This window comes from Myotis davidii, unplaced genomic scaffold (genome assembly GCF_000327345.1).
Source record: "Myotis davidii unplaced genomic scaffold, ASM32734v1 scaffold32, whole genome shotgun sequence".
In the NCBI taxonomy this organism is placed as follows: Eukaryota; Metazoa; Chordata; class Mammalia; order Chiroptera; family Vespertilionidae; genus Myotis; species Myotis davidii.
Genome location: NW_006286587.1, coordinates 9,611,569 through 9,626,929, shown reverse-complemented (window position 1 = coordinate 9,626,929; position 15,361 = coordinate 9,611,569). Strand labels below are relative to the sequence as shown.

The 15,361-nt window shown below is 37.4% G+C and overlaps 1 protein-coding gene across 6 annotated transcripts in view; it reads left to right on the top strand.

The window, feature by feature from the left end:
• The window catches only part of TASP1 (taspase 1), a 244,452-nt gene that overhangs the window by 117,046 nt on the left and 112,045 nt on the right, over nucleotides 1–15,361 (top strand). For 3 of the 6 annotated variants that reach the window (XR_001512903.1, XR_001512902.1, XM_015560282.1), the window contains exons 9-10: nucleotides 4,701–4,820; nucleotides 9,905–9,970. Coding sequence is in view for 4 of the 6 variants with exons in the window: in XM_015560282.1 (XP_015415768.1) it covers nucleotides 4,701–4,820; nucleotides 9,905–9,970 (186 nt within the window). In the remaining 2 variants the exon portion in view is untranslated. Of the gene's footprint in view, nucleotides 1–4,700; nucleotides 4,821–9,904; nucleotides 9,984–15,361 lie in introns of all 6 variants that reach the window. The other 3 variants (XM_015560281.1, XM_006758101.2, XM_015560280.1) reach the window with 1 other exon arrangement.

The window sequence follows — 15,361 nt, the reverse complement described above, 5'->3', positions numbered from 1 at the left end:
GACCAAACAGCTATGGCTGATCCTCAGCCCTGCCCTAAACAGCCCCTCAGGTCTCAGTGTCCCATGGTAATCGCTGCAAGCACCTCTGGAGAGAAAGCTGCCACCGAGTTCTGCCTGCTGTCAGTCCAGTTTCTCCCCGTATGAGCTTGGTCCCCAGAGACTTCCCTGGAGAGTTCAGAGCAGTTGGGAGCTTGTGACTCCCTCCCAATTTAAAAAGACAAACGCTTCCTCAGTTGCCAGCCCTTTCCATGTGTGCCTCCATACCTCTGCACTTTTCTTCCGTATCTCCTCTGAGTTTCAGTGTGCTTTTCTCTTTCCACCTTGTGTGCTTAGCTGAAATTCCTGGAGAGTTATTCAAGAATGCCGCCATGCTGGCCCAGGCTGGCTGCCACTGACAGAAACCTTAGCCATAGAAGAATGATTTTCTAAAGAGAAAATGGAAAGGTTATTGGGTGTTCTTATATCCAGTTTTTCCTTAGTTTTACCTAAGCCAGATAGATGAAAGTAGATACTTCTTGCTACATTATACTTTATTTGTACACATCTAATATATTCTGAGCCCACAATGGCCCCACTGAAGGGAGCCGGTTTGTGGGAGGTAGACAAGGAGCCAAATCTGGGTCTCCTGTAGCCAGAGCTAGTATTCCATGTTTAGGATACTCAAAGATGGTAAAGCTTAACACTGGCATTACTGTGCTGTCATGGAGAGCATTAGTCATCTGCTTTTTTTAGGTGGATGCTCACACCAACTTAATATTGCCCACAAACCTAACAAGTGTGTATTAGAATGTTTGGGTATATTTTCAAAAAAGGTGTTTCATGATTATTGTATTAAGATCATTCCACCTTACCCCAGTTTTAGGATGCACTTATACATTTGCAATTATTCTTTTTTTAGAAAACATATTTTTATTTAAGAGAAGAAGGGAGAGGGAGGAAGAGATAGAAACATCAATAATGAGAATCATTGATCTGCTGCCTCCTGCACGCCCCATACTGGGGATCAAGCCTACAACTGGGGCATGCGCCCTGACTGGGAATTGAACAGTGACCTCCTGATACATAGGTCACTGTTCAACCACTGAGCCACACCAGCGGGGCTGAGATTATCCTTGATTTTAGCTATTTGATATTGAATAATTCTTTATAGAAGAAAAAAAACAAGTTAATGAGGTAATAGGTAGTTGGTGTCTTTTGGCTAATTTCAGAATTAGAGTGAAGGTTAGAGGCTTAGTTTTCTGGTGGAAAGTATCTAAACTTTGTTTTAAGGGATCCCCCCCTCCCCAAAGTAGTTTACATGTGTTATTTAATTTAATTCTTACCATAACTGTGTAATAGTCATCTCCAATTTGGAGCAGAGAAAAATAAATCTTTTGACAGTAAGTCCAACAGTGATTACTAGTTTATTGGTTACTTCAAGAAAGCCTTATTTCAATGTTTTTCCTTGACAGATGCACTCTCTGTTCTAATTTTATATACGTGTATTTATTCTAAGGGAACTATAGTTTTTATAGTTGTTTTTAGTCACAATTTTGTCAAGAGAGTAATGCAAATAGTGTGTTTTAGTCAAGGACAATAGGTACGTGTATATCTGTGTGGTGCATGTACTTTTAAGTATTTATGGAGTGTAAGAGTAGTTTTATATAGTAACAGTCATTGTGTGTTTTTTAAACTTTCTAAGATTTCATTTCTGTACAAACAAGTGTGAAATTATTAGGGCCAAAATACCAATGTTTGTCTTTCACTCACTGTATCTGCACTTCATAAAAATGCTTAAATATTACTTCATCATCTTTAAATTTGCTTTTCAGAATGTGAAATCTGTGAACTAATATTTGAATATTTATGGAGTAACCCTGATTTTTGCAGGTGTTGCAAGCCCTTAGGAATATTTAGCTTAATTTGGAACAGTATTCCCTATTTTTTGCTCGGTCTTTCATTTTTAAAAACCAAGTTATAGTAAATCTATCTATGTATAATCCTTTTGAATCTTTCAACAGTAGTTTGGTTAGGCATACATGTTCTCATAGTTCACGCTATCCTGATTGAAATGCAAAGAGAATTGTTTTACAGATAGTATATATCACTATGTAGATGTTATGTGTCCCTGCAGTAACATTTTTTTGTTTTATAGAATGCTTGGTTAGGGTCAGCAGTCTCAATTAATAAAAAATGAACTAATAAAGGATACTGTCAACTATAAAATAAAATAAAATAAAATAAATTAGAACAGAAACAAGTAAAAGAGAAAACAAGTACAATAGGAAAAAAACAATAAAAAAGAACACTGTTTCTTAACATTTTTTGTCATTGAGCAGAATTATTTTATAGTGTCTATTTGTATGAAAGTTGTCCATTTCTAAAAAACACATGTATAAGGTCATTAATTTAAAATACTTTGTAATATGTTCATGGTGGTATGATCATGGTGATATGCTGCTAGTTGAGAGTTGAACAAGGTGGAGTTTAAATCTTCTATGCTGACATATGTTAGTCTTAGGTGGTTTAAGTTTCCTGTTCAGCAGCTTTGTGCCTATAAAATTATTTGCCTCACAATTAGTAGAGCAGGCATTTGGGTGATGATCCAGTGGGATGCCATCATACCTGCTTCTCAGAGTAGAGTTCATGGACCAGCAACATCAGCATTACTGGGAGGTGGTTAGATATACAGTCTTGACCATTCCCAGATTCCTCCATCAGAATCTGCATTTAAACTATTACACTTATACATTTGCAATTATTCTTTTTTTAGAAAACGTATTTTCCAGATGGTTTGTATCCATCTGGGCACATTAATGTTTGAAACGTCCTCCTGTAGACGACATAAGACTTGGCATCTGGACAAGAAACCAACATTTGTGTATCTGAGGTTGCAGGGATATAAAGATTTAGGAATTATTTCTGAGAATAAAGAAACGTAAATTAGAAGTACATTTCTCTTCAGGATTACTCATTTACTTTGATACTTTCATCTTATTGACCAAAAAAGATAAACTTGATTTCATCCGTACCAAGTGAGCAAACCTGGCTATTGTTAAGTCTTCCCCTAAGAAGTGGCATCCTCTGAATTTGAATGAAATTGAGTTTTGAGAAAAGGAGATGGAAGACTGTGGCCCAGGCATAGCATATACTATCACTCACTAGGCTTTTTTTGTGACGTCAGGAATGCAGACATACTTTATTCCATCCTAATTAATGAATAAGTATGTCCTGAATGTCTGCCATGTGCAAAGTGAAACAGAGTGGATCAAACCTTTCCTCGGAGAGTTTACAGTCAGGACAGGGAACTGTCCTTGAAAGTCAGGCAACCTGTCACCGGCAGAACCATGGTATGTTGGGAATGGCCTTGTGGACCCATTAGTAAGGCTTCTCCCCTCTGTGAAGGGAGAATAGGAATACAGCACTCATTTTAGTCAGTTATGCCTTTTCCATCAAGGTATGTACTGTTATATCAGTATATTTAAGGGGAATTAGAATTCAGAACCAGAACCAAAGAAATGCAAATGCCTAGATGTACCTTCTCCTAACAGACTTAATGTAGTATTTGTTGTGGCATACTCTGTCTCTAAATTTTTCAGTTTGCTTTAAGGAAAAGTCTTTTGCTTGCATTCTGCTTCAGTTATTTCAAAACTCCCTTCAATTTTGCTCAACTTCTGAGGTGGCTGTAGGAGCTCATTGACTTTTCTGGGGGTTTTATTTTAAAACTTCTTAGCGAGGGATCCCTCCGTACAAATGAAGTCTTGCTCAGGAGTGTGAGCATAAACCACACGGGAGGAGGGGCTGTTCTTGTTGAACCTGCCTATGTCTAGCTCTTTCATGTATCCTTGAGGGTGGGGATGAGGATAGGGGTCTTGAGTTCTAGGGCACAATTGGAAACTAGTGTCCTAGGATTAAGAACACCACCAGGACTATTCTTTTAGAAAAAAGATATATTTTTTCACGACACCTTTTACCTGCTTCCCTTCTTTCTGATTTTTATCCTGTAATACAAAGTTTTTCTATCTTGCACAGGTGACCCAGAAATCTTCAAGATAGGAAGTCAGCTGTTTGTAGTCACTACATGTGAAATGCGTTAAGCATGTGGGACCTGGGAAAAGACGCAGAAACACAAAGATGCTTCTCAACAACATACACTTTTCTGACATGTAATTGGCAAGCATATTGCTAGAGCAGAGATGGGGGCTTGCCATAAAGTTTCTCGAAGGCAAGGAACTATAAAAGAAAATTATAGCATAGTGTAGTATACTTTGAAATTATAAATACCATTCTTCACATTTTTTGTGCTAACTCTATTACTTACTTTTAGAAATTTGTATATAATTTCAAAACACTAATAATGGCATTTCACTTATGCCACAGATCTTTTCCTCTGCAAAATCTCAATTATGAACTTAAATCTTGAGACTAGGAAGGCACTGTGTTATATTATAAATCATATTAAAAACTTTTCCCTCCCTTAGAAAGGCATATTAGGCTTCTTATAAGAAAAAAAGCTTTTGTTCAGGATTTTTCAGTGGATAATACATTTTATCTTGAACAGGATTTAAATGGCAACTTGATTATAGAACACTTTAGGAGATTGCTGAATGTTTCACTTAAGGATTAGCTCAGATTTTATGTCATGATTTTACTAGAAATTATTATGTAGTCATATCACATTGTGACACACCATGCTTAGTGAATGCTCATTTGTTCTGCAGGAGAACGACTCAGGCACTTTGGACACAGTGGGCGCTGTGGTTGTGGACCACGAAGGGAACGTTGCTGCTGCTGTCTCCAGTGGAGGCTTGGCCTTGAAACATCCAGGGAGAGTTGGGCAGGTGAGTCGCTGGGTCTTTAAACTAGCTGTACAAGTTAAAACATGGCACTTTCTAGCTCACAAATCTTAAACTGTAGAGACCTTTTTTCTTTAGAAAAAAAATATTGTTCTTTAACACTTTTGTAGTATAAATCATCAATCAAAAACTTTTTACGATTCTTTCTAAACAAAATTCTCATAGTAATAGGGCTCTTTCTGATCTTTACCATTGGTAATCTTGTGTTTTACTACTTTGGACAGGCTGGGCATATAGTAGACGTTTAATAAATGCGTGTTGATTTCCCTTTTCTTTGTGTCATTCTTTTTAGGAGCAAGCTCTACCTGACTATTATTACTGCTTTCTTTTTAGGTGGGAAAATGATTTTAGAGTTACATTTTGTGTTTCTTCCATTCAAGGAATAGTTGGCCCTCTAAATTGCTCCTCTGATTGAACATTTCAGCTATTTTATAGACTAACCAGTATTTCAGGTTACCACATATGATACCATTCAAGAAATCTGTTTATAAGGAGGGTCTAATGTATGTGCAACTGGTTTATTTCCAGTTCACTTGTACATCTTCGCCCTTCCCCCTCCCCTTGTCTCCTATCATCAACCTCTAGGGCTATACTGAGAATGAGATTTAACAGTCTGTTTGATCTAGGAAGCTTTCTGAGTATAAACCAATTTGGCACATTGCTTATAGGCTTAATAAGTATTTGTTAACTGAACAAATGAATTGGACACCATCATGGAATCTCTTAAAGTAGTTGCAAGGGTGTGGTTAAGCTCAGTATTTGGATCTTGTGTTACATGTAGAGCACTACTTGGCTGCTCTTTCACTTTGTTTCTCATGTTTAAAGAAGAGTCGATGCCACAGTTGCTTTGGACATGGTGGTTAGTGAATGCTTGAAGCAGAGTGATCTGATTCATGGAGGACATCTTTGCAAAGCCTCAAGTGTTGTTCCCTAATCTGCGCTTTATTGTGGATAAACTACTTGTGGTCCTATGGGGGAAAAGGGAAGGGAAGAACAATTAATTTTGTGCAATTCTTTGTCTACTGTAGAAGGGGATTTATGGGGAATGATTACTCAACATGTGTACAATGCTTTGAACTCATTATAAAAAGCCTTTGTCTGCTCATGGTATTTTTCCACACTATAAAGTCCTGTGTATTTGTTGAGTTTGGAATAAGAAAACCAAAGTTGGCATATCAGTTTTGGATGCCTTGGTGGAGAAGGAGAGAAAAAAGCCAGCAGAGCCCCCTTCCTAGCTTTGCAATTCCCATGACTTTCTCACTGTTTTTTTGTTTGTTTTGGTTAGCAAAATAGCAACAACTGAACCAAGGATAGTTCTGGACTGTGTTAGTAGAATATTACATCCAATAGTCTTGAAGCCATTCTGCCACTGCAAACGGGACTTTCCTGGATAAAGAAATACTTCTGTAAAACGTAATGTTTATTTGCTGCACTTGGCGAGTTTATGAATGCACAGTTTGTGAGAGATGAAAACTCAAGAAAGGGTGTGGAGGAGAGGAGTCAAGGTACTTATAGCAAAATACAGTTGCTTAATTGGATTATATTGCTTGGAAAAGGAGATGTAATTTGCCTCGCCTGGAAATATGTAAGCATCACATGAGAGGTAAAGAACTGTTCTTCTTGATAATCAGGACAGAGTATGACAAAATACACAAGCAAATTATTATTTAAATGTGCTAAAATTAGATACTTTTAAATACATTTAAATGTACAAATGATTTAAAATTTTTAGCATATTACCCTTCTTTAGATAGAAAATAACAGTTCAGACAGTAAAATGGCAATTTGAATGAGAACTTATTTGCTTCTTCAGTTTACTGTAATAATTAGATTTAGAACTGGGACATGAGCACGGAATTTATTATATTCTTCGCCTCCCTTATACCTCCCCCCTACTCAAATATAAATAGACAGTTGAGTTAAGTGGAGTGGTTCAGAGTATGGACCTTTAATCTAATTCCACCTTTCCATTTACCAGCCTCCTTACTGTGGACAATATTCAGTGTCTTTAAGCTCTACTTTCCACAACTATAAATGGGGACAAATAGCTACCTTACAGAGTTCTAGAAAATTAAATGACATAATGCATTAAATTACTTATCATAGTCCCTCATGATAACAGCTATAGCCATTGTTTATGCTATGTGGGACAGGCACTAGGAGGGGGGTGCTTTTATTATCCTCATTTTATAAAAGAGGAAACTAAAACTCAGAGAAGATTAAATAATAATAATAGTAATATAATTTATATGACCTACTTTTACTGCATGATAATAGCTTTAATAAAATTTTACTACTAAAAGAAGGAAACTTTTAAAATTGTTTAAGTCTGCTTAAGGTTGCTGTGTTTTACCCAAAGAAGTGGATAAGAGAGACAATCTCTGATTCTTTAACTTACCTGTGTGTTTCTCAGCCCAACAACCAATTTCAGAAGGTTACACAATAAGACAACTTTAGGTCATAAAATTGAAAGTAACCAAAAGGGAATTTGCTTAGAAGAAAAAAGAGTAAGAATAAATGTTCTGGGTTTCTACGAGGTATCCTTGTGCCTTATTTATTGTGTGTGTGTGTGTGTGTGTGTTTGTGTAGGGAGAATGGAAGGACTGTGGGCTCATGTCCAGGATATTCAATAAAGGAAGAATGGGCCCTTCTCTGAGGTCATGTGTTCTCTGAGGCTTTGGCTGACCCAGCATCTGTCCCAGGCAGTGCCAGTTGAATGGCTGATCTCAAAAGTCTGCCAGTTTTCTTACGAAATCCATGTGCCGAATCCCTTCTGTAGGTTTTCAGTTGCCACTCTGACCAGCCGTCTTAGGTATTTAGGAAGCATGGTGTTTTCAACGGCAGTAATGTCTTCCTACTGTCTGCTCTATTGGAAGTGTTGTGTTCAGTTCTCGGTTTAACTTTTTTTCCCCTTATTATTAAAACAGCTTTATTGAGATATAACTCACATACCATACAATTTACCCATTTAAAGTGTATAACTCAATGGTTTTTAGTATGTTGACAAGATGTATGCCACCATCAGCACATTCAGTTTTTCATCCAAATCATCTTTTATGTTTTTACTTTAAAGATTGCTTTAATGCAATTCCTATAGAGGATGCTTTTCTGATTTAGTATGAATTTTCTTTTTAACTTTCAGATTTTTTTTCTTTATTGATTAAGGTATTTACATATGTGTCCTTATGCCCTCATTGCCTCCCCCCGCAACCCCTGCTCGTGCCCTCACCCCCTTAGTGTCTGTGTCCATTGGTTATGTTTATATGCAGGCATACAAGCCCTTTGGTTGATCTCTCCCTCTTCCCCCTCCCCTCCCCTGCCTTCCCTCTGAGGTTTGAGGGTCTCAATCAGTTTTACTTTTAAGAGGGCTATATTCATGACAACTGGGGATGGCAACTGTGGGTCACAACTTCATCTCCAATTTCCCTTGGTTTTGTATTATTTCTCAAAGAGGGTGACTAGGAGAGTGGTGTGTGTGTGTACATTTTAAAGTGTTGAGGAACAGTTCACAAATCTAGTATTCTTTGAGTGAGAAAAGAATAATCAGGACCCTAGGATAGCTGTTTTTAAAACCAAAAAACAGCTTTAGGAGGAGGTTAATGCATTTCTAAAGAATAGAACTAGTAGTAGTGGGTGGAAGTTATGATAGATAGTCCTATGCAATTGAAGGAAGAACTTTTCGCCAATGGGAAGTGTCCAAAAGGGGGATATGTTCCCTTATGAGATAGTGAGCTTCTCAGATTCAGAAGTGTCTGGGATATTTCATGGAGATTCCTGCTCTTGGTAGAATATTAGAGCAAATGAGCTCTGAAGTCCTTGTGAGAAAGGATAGAATGTTATAGAAAGCTAAAGTTTGGTCACCATTGCCAGTCTTCTTTCTCCAGTCCTTAGAAGTGAGCTCCTAGAAAAAAAAAGTACTATTTTATGGGAATATCTTTTTCCTCCATCAATCAATCTGGATGCTGAATGTATTGTCGTGGCTTACCTCTTTCTTCTTTTTTAGGAACTAATTTAATTTTTTTTGAAACTTTGCATTGAATTCCACATATTGCTATGCCAGTTTAGCCATTTCCTTACTGATCGACATTTAGGTTGTTTCCAGTTTTTCATTCTCACCGAACATGTGCTATTGCACATTGTTGTATTTCTCTAGATAGCTATTTAAGGTTTTTTATAAATCTGTTTCTAACTAAGGAGTGGAAAATTATCAGATGTGATTTCCTTTCTAAAGGTAGAGCAGTGGTTGTGGATATTGAAGAGATGTATCCAGACATTTTGGGTAGCATTAATTGGAAACAAAATAGGAATGATTGACCCATTCTTTTATAAAATCATTGTTACTTACTTTGTTCCTAATGGTTTGAGACATATAACTATGCTCCAACACTTCACAAAGTTATTACCTTAAACAGACCCCTTTTTCTCTTTTCTTTACACCTGGCAGAATCTAGGACGGTGGTGAACATGTTCTGGGCCCTTTGGTACATAATTGTTTGCAGTTCCTATTGTGCCACCCAAGGGAGGCAGGGGAAAGGTCCTCCTCAGTGGGGTTTCCTAGAGCATGGCAGAAGGACCATGGCATCCCAGCCTTCCAGGGCCTTGGTGAATATAGCCGACTCCTGGCCTCGTCCCAGACCACTGACCGAGAGTATCTGGGAACCAAGGCTCCTGTCACCATGCTCCCCGCAAAATTTGATACACACCTAGTCTGAGAACCACGATTGTAAGGCAACCATAATGATTTTAAGGGGCCAGAAGAGCAGCTAGCTGACAAATTACAATGGGGGAAGATTTTTCAGGCGAAGAAAAATTACTGTTGATAAAACTAAGAAACTTTCTTTTGCTATTTTCTGAAAATTTTTAGATTACTGCAATGGCTGAAAATATAGTTTTAATAGTGTTAGAATGTTATTTGGATAGGTTTTATATAACCTCTGTTATTATTACCCGGTTGTTATACATCATTACTAAATTTATTAGATGGGTATGATTTTGTCTTCTGTTGAAAGCCAGTAATTACTTATAATATTTCTGTAATATTATATTTATCTATTTTCTTTTTCCCCCAGGCTGCTCTTTATGGATGTGGCTGCTGGGCTGAAAACACTGGAGCTCATAATCCCTACTCCACAGCTGTGAGTACCTCAGGTATTTGCTGCTTTCATGGCCATTTTTCATAACTTCAACCTTGTAGGTCATTTAATGATTAAAACTATTTTTATGTAAGCATGTGCTAAGACACTGCACAGACAAGAGCACTGATACATAAAAAATCTTTGATATTTGAAAGCTTTTAAGGACCATTTCACAATATAAGCATCACAGTGTAAATGATTTCCTAACATTTCAACACAATTCTGGAGTTAACTGTAACTTAATAATATCTTTATGGTTTTTTTTCTCTCGAATCATTCATGTTAGTGCCAAATTTAGATCACATATATAAAAGTAGCAAGGCATTTCAAAACTAAGATATTCTCTTGAGTAAAATGTTGACATAGGTGTATTTCAAAATGTATAATTTATGACATGCAATCCTCTGCACTTTTAATAAAATGTACATCTTTTTGTACCTGTATTTAAAAAGAGTCATTATCATTTAGAAATGAGTGTGTGTGTATGGGTGTGTTTGGGGCGGGGGGGGGAGGGTTAATTTTAATAGCAGAATGGTTGCTGTCTTGATCCAAGTTTTTATGTGCTTGTGCCAGATGTACCGAAGCCTTTTCTTTTAATGTGGTGATATGCATGGTTGACAAAATAATATTGGTTTATATTGGCAAAATCATATTGGTTTGCTTTTACCTATCAAGCTACAGCCCTAGGCCTTTCCTCCCATGGCCTCAGGTTTTATTAGTAAGGAAGATTGATATGCCTGCCTCTCCTTCTATTCCCTCTTCAATACAGTGGCCTTCTTCTGATAACTCTTGACTCTTTCTGTGATCTCTGATGTAGGTGGCTGTTTTCTGTCTGTATCATAGATTCTGGAATTTTTTTGGTTTGTTCTGCTTCTCTCACCTGCTCTATCTTTGCCTTCTTCACAGATTCTTCCCATTGCTGACAACTGCAGATTTGGGCCCCTGCTATCTTTCCTTCATCTCACTGTGTGCATTCTCTTGGTGGTTTGGTGTTATTGCTGTGTTCCATTTTAGCAGTTATCTCTGAGGATATTGGCTTCTACTCAGGACTTTTTCCTTGAGGCCCATGCGAGTCATTACTTACTTCCTGTTGGACATGTCCCTGTGGATGTCATGTATACATATCAAATTCAGCAGACTCAAAAACACATCTTGGTTCTTATTCCCACTCTTTGGCCATCTTTCTCCTGTACTCCCCATCTCTTTTATTGCCATCACTGTTTTGTTCTTTGCTCAGACGTGAAATCTGGGTACCATTCTCATATACTTTTTTTTTTTCTGCTTATCTGACCCTGTCATTTCAGGTCCACGTTATCCTGCTTGCCTATTGTAGCAAGCAGTCTCCTGACCTAGATTCATTCCTTTTTTTTTTTTTTTTAAAAATATTTTTCTTGAATTCAGAGAGAAGGGAGATGGATAAAGAGATAGAAACATCAATGATGAGAGAGAATCATTGATTGGCTGCCTCTTGCACGCCCCCTACTGGGGATCGAGCCTGCAACCTGGCATGTGCCCCTGCCTGGAATTGAACCTGGGACCCTGGTTCAGTCTGAAGGCCGGCACTCTGTTCACTGAGCCAAACCAGCTAGGGCTAGATTTATTCCTTGTATCAGTGGAAAACTTAGACTGTCAGCCACTGGTCTATCAGGTGAAGTCCAAATGCAAATTAATGTTGAGTCTAAACCACAGTAATATAATTGGCAAAAAGTTGTTTTCAGTCTTTTAATTTTGAAGAGATGAGTATAATATAATGAGTTAATTTTTAATTTATTACGGTAGCACATGGAAACCTATACACATAATATTTAAGAGTTAGCTTGTGCTCATAATTAAGTATGGCCCTATGTCTATGGAAAATTGTAGTATTTGAAAAAACTAAAGTCTAAAATAGATAATTCATTATTTCCTCTTTATTTCCTTAAAGAAGTATCAGTTTGTATTATCTGTCAATTTTATTATTGGTCAATGTGTTGTTTAGTAAGTTGGTTTGTTGTTCTTTAAATGTTACTCTCATGTCTAGATGTTAGGAAACCTAGATTCTACATTTAAGCTGAAATTCTGAGAGCCAGTGTGTGTCATGTTAGAAAATAAATTCAATTTCCTTGGGATATTGCACTCCCTTCCTTCCTTTTTTAAATTGATGATATGGAAGTTAGGATAACACCACATTTACTGGATTTGATTCTGTTAAGTAGGTGGATAAAGCTAAAATTGTAAAATTAAGGTATTTTCCTCTTTCTCATGGCTATTTCCTTCTTTGCCCAACTTGGATTAATTGAAGATAGTTTCATATGACTAAAGATAAGTTTAGGTTTCCAGTTCATGACATCCATTGTAGCTTTTTAACTTGGATGCCCAGCTCATCATGTTACATCCATCTCAAGTTAAGACTAACCATCATCATCCCATAGAACCTGAAGATATTAGAGCAGGTCTGCTGTTCCTTCCATCTGTGGGACTTTGTGTGATTTCTTTACCCTTATTTTTCCTGAGGCTCTTGCTATGAGGTTGACAATGGAAACACATGGTAGAGTTGGGTGTTCAGGTCATAAGAAAGGTGGAGCATAGAATTTTGCAATTGTTTGTTCAAAATAAAAAAAGACTTGTGCCTTAGGCTGTTGCAGAAAATCCAAAGACCTGGCCTACATTTTAGGTTTATAGTTTTGGAAGGTGATACTTGAAAGGCAGAGGGAAGACAGTTAGTTATGGTCAGTGTAGGGCTCTCTCCCAAAGCCACACAGGACTTGGTCATTAGCCTGAGGGATAAACTCCAGCATCTTGCTCTCATCACTGGGTGGGGAAGAAGGTTAGGGTGGCAGGCGCTGACCTTGCAAACTCTGACTAATGTTCTGGCCTCATGGAAATTTGCCTAGCTAGGGAGGAGCAGAGCAGATACTTGGGTCCTTGTTCAGACTCTTTTACTCATTGGCTGTGACCAGGGCAAGGGGTTATTTGTAAAACAGGAGTAATATCTACCTTAATATTTATGAGGATTTAATGGGTTGACATATGAAAGTTACCTAGCACACTTCTTGGTCCTGAGTAGTGGCTCAATATTTAACTGTATTTTGTTGAATATTAGTCACCATCTTTTATAATATGCACCACTATTTAAAAAAGTACTAGTTGATTCCTTTTTTTTTTATTGTGGTAACTTTTTACCATTTTAACCATTTAAAAAATCTAAGTATAGTTGGCATACAATTTTATATTAGTTTCAGGTGTACAACATAGTGATTTGACATTTATATACCCTACTAAGTGATCACCACAATAAGCCTAGTAATCATCTGCCATCGTACAAAATTGTTACAATGTTCCTGACAACATTCCTTATGCTGTACAGTATATCCCCATTTCTTATTTACTTTATAACTGGAACTTTGTACCTCTTAATCCCCTTCACATTTTTCACCCATCCCCCTAACCTTTTTCCCTCTGGCAACCATCAGTTTGTTCTCTGTGTTTGTGAGTCTATTTCTGTTTTGTTTTGTCTGTTCCTTGATTTGTTTTTTAGATTTCACATATAAGTGAAATCATACATAATTGTGTTTTTCTATTTGACTTATTTCACATAGCATAATACCCTCTAGGTCCACCCATGTTGTCGCAAATGACAAGATTTTATTCTTTTTTATGGCTGAGTAATATTCCATTGTGTGTATATACCATATCTTCCTTATCCATTCATCTATCAGTGGACACCTACGTTGTTTCCATAGCTTGGCTATTGTAAATAATGCTGCAATGAACACAGGGGTGCATATCTCTTTTCCTATTAGTGTTTTTATTTTCTTTGTGTAATTGCCCCAAAGTGGAATTACTAGGTTACATGATAATTCTGTTTGCAATTTTTTAATGAATTTCCCTGCCGGGCTCCAACCCCAGGGGGTCCAGGGGTCCCCAAAGGTGTGGACGGAGTCGGCGAAGAAGGAATGACACGGAGACAGCGTTCAGTTGATCAGCAGCGCCAAGTTCTGGTCTGGATCTCCAGAGAAGTTCTGCCGTTTATTGTCTTGTTACATCCATATTTATACCAGTTGATTTTAATCCTGTCAATTTCTATTACAAAGGTTAGGGCGTTTCCTATCTCCATTCCAGGGAGTAAAGATTATGTAGCTTAAGCATGATTGTTCATAGTTAAAGAGATTAATTACCCACCTTGCACTTAGTGAAGGGGTTATATTCCCTCCCTAACTTCAGGGGAAAATCTCTACCTGGGGAAACAACCTTTCTCGGAGAGGTGACCTTGATTAGAACACAGCGCCAAGAAGGTGAGCAAACATATTAAGAACAGTATGTCATATATGCCAGGTCCCTTGAAACAGCAAGGATGGACCGGCTCCCGGCATTTCCCTATTATTTTCTATACTGGCTGTGCCAATTTACAATGGCACCCAACAGTGCATGAGGGGAGGTTCTCTCTCTCTCTCTCTTTTTTTTACATCCCCACTACCACTTGTTATTTGTTGTATGTGTGTGTGTTTTTTTCATAATAGCCATTTAGACAGGTATGAGGTGATATCTTATGTGGTTTTGATTTGCATTTTCCTGATGATTAATGATGTTGAATATCTCTTCATGTGTCCGTTGGTCATCTGTATGTATTCTTTGGAGAAATATCTCTTTAGGTCAACGGTTCTCAACCTGTGGGTTGCGACCACTTTGGGGGTCAAACGACCCTTTCACAGGGGTCACCTAAGGCCATCAGAAAACACATATATAATTACATATTGTTTTTGTGATTAATCACTATGCTTTAATTATGTCCAATTTGTAACAATGAAATTGGGGGTCGTCACAACATGAGGAACTGTATTAAAGGGTCGTGGCATTAGGAAGGTTGAGAACCACTGCTTTAGGTCCTCATTTTTTAATCAGGTTATTTTTTTGATGTTGAGTTTTATAAGTTCTTCTTATATCTTGGATATTAACCCCTTATTGGATATATAATTTGCAAATACAGTTGTGCGCTACATAACAACCTTTCAGTCAATGATGGACCATATATACAATAGGGATATATCATATAGCCTAGTTATGTAGTAGGCTATTTCATCTAGGTTTGTGTAAGTACATTTTATGAGGTTTGCACAATGATGGAATCACCCTAACATTGAAGTTTTCAGAATGTACCCTTTTCATTAAGTGGCATATGACTGTATTATCTCCCATTCACTAGATTGTGTTTTCATTTTTTTGATGTTTTCTTTTGCTGTGTAAAACCTTTTTAGTTTGTTGTAGTCCCATTCATTTATTTTTGCTTTTGTTGTCCTTGCCTGAGGAGACATACACAAAAAAATACTGTTAAGAGAAATGTCAGAAAGCTTACTGCCTATGTTTCTTTTATGAGCTTTACTAGAGGCCCAGTGCATGAAATTCGTGCATGGG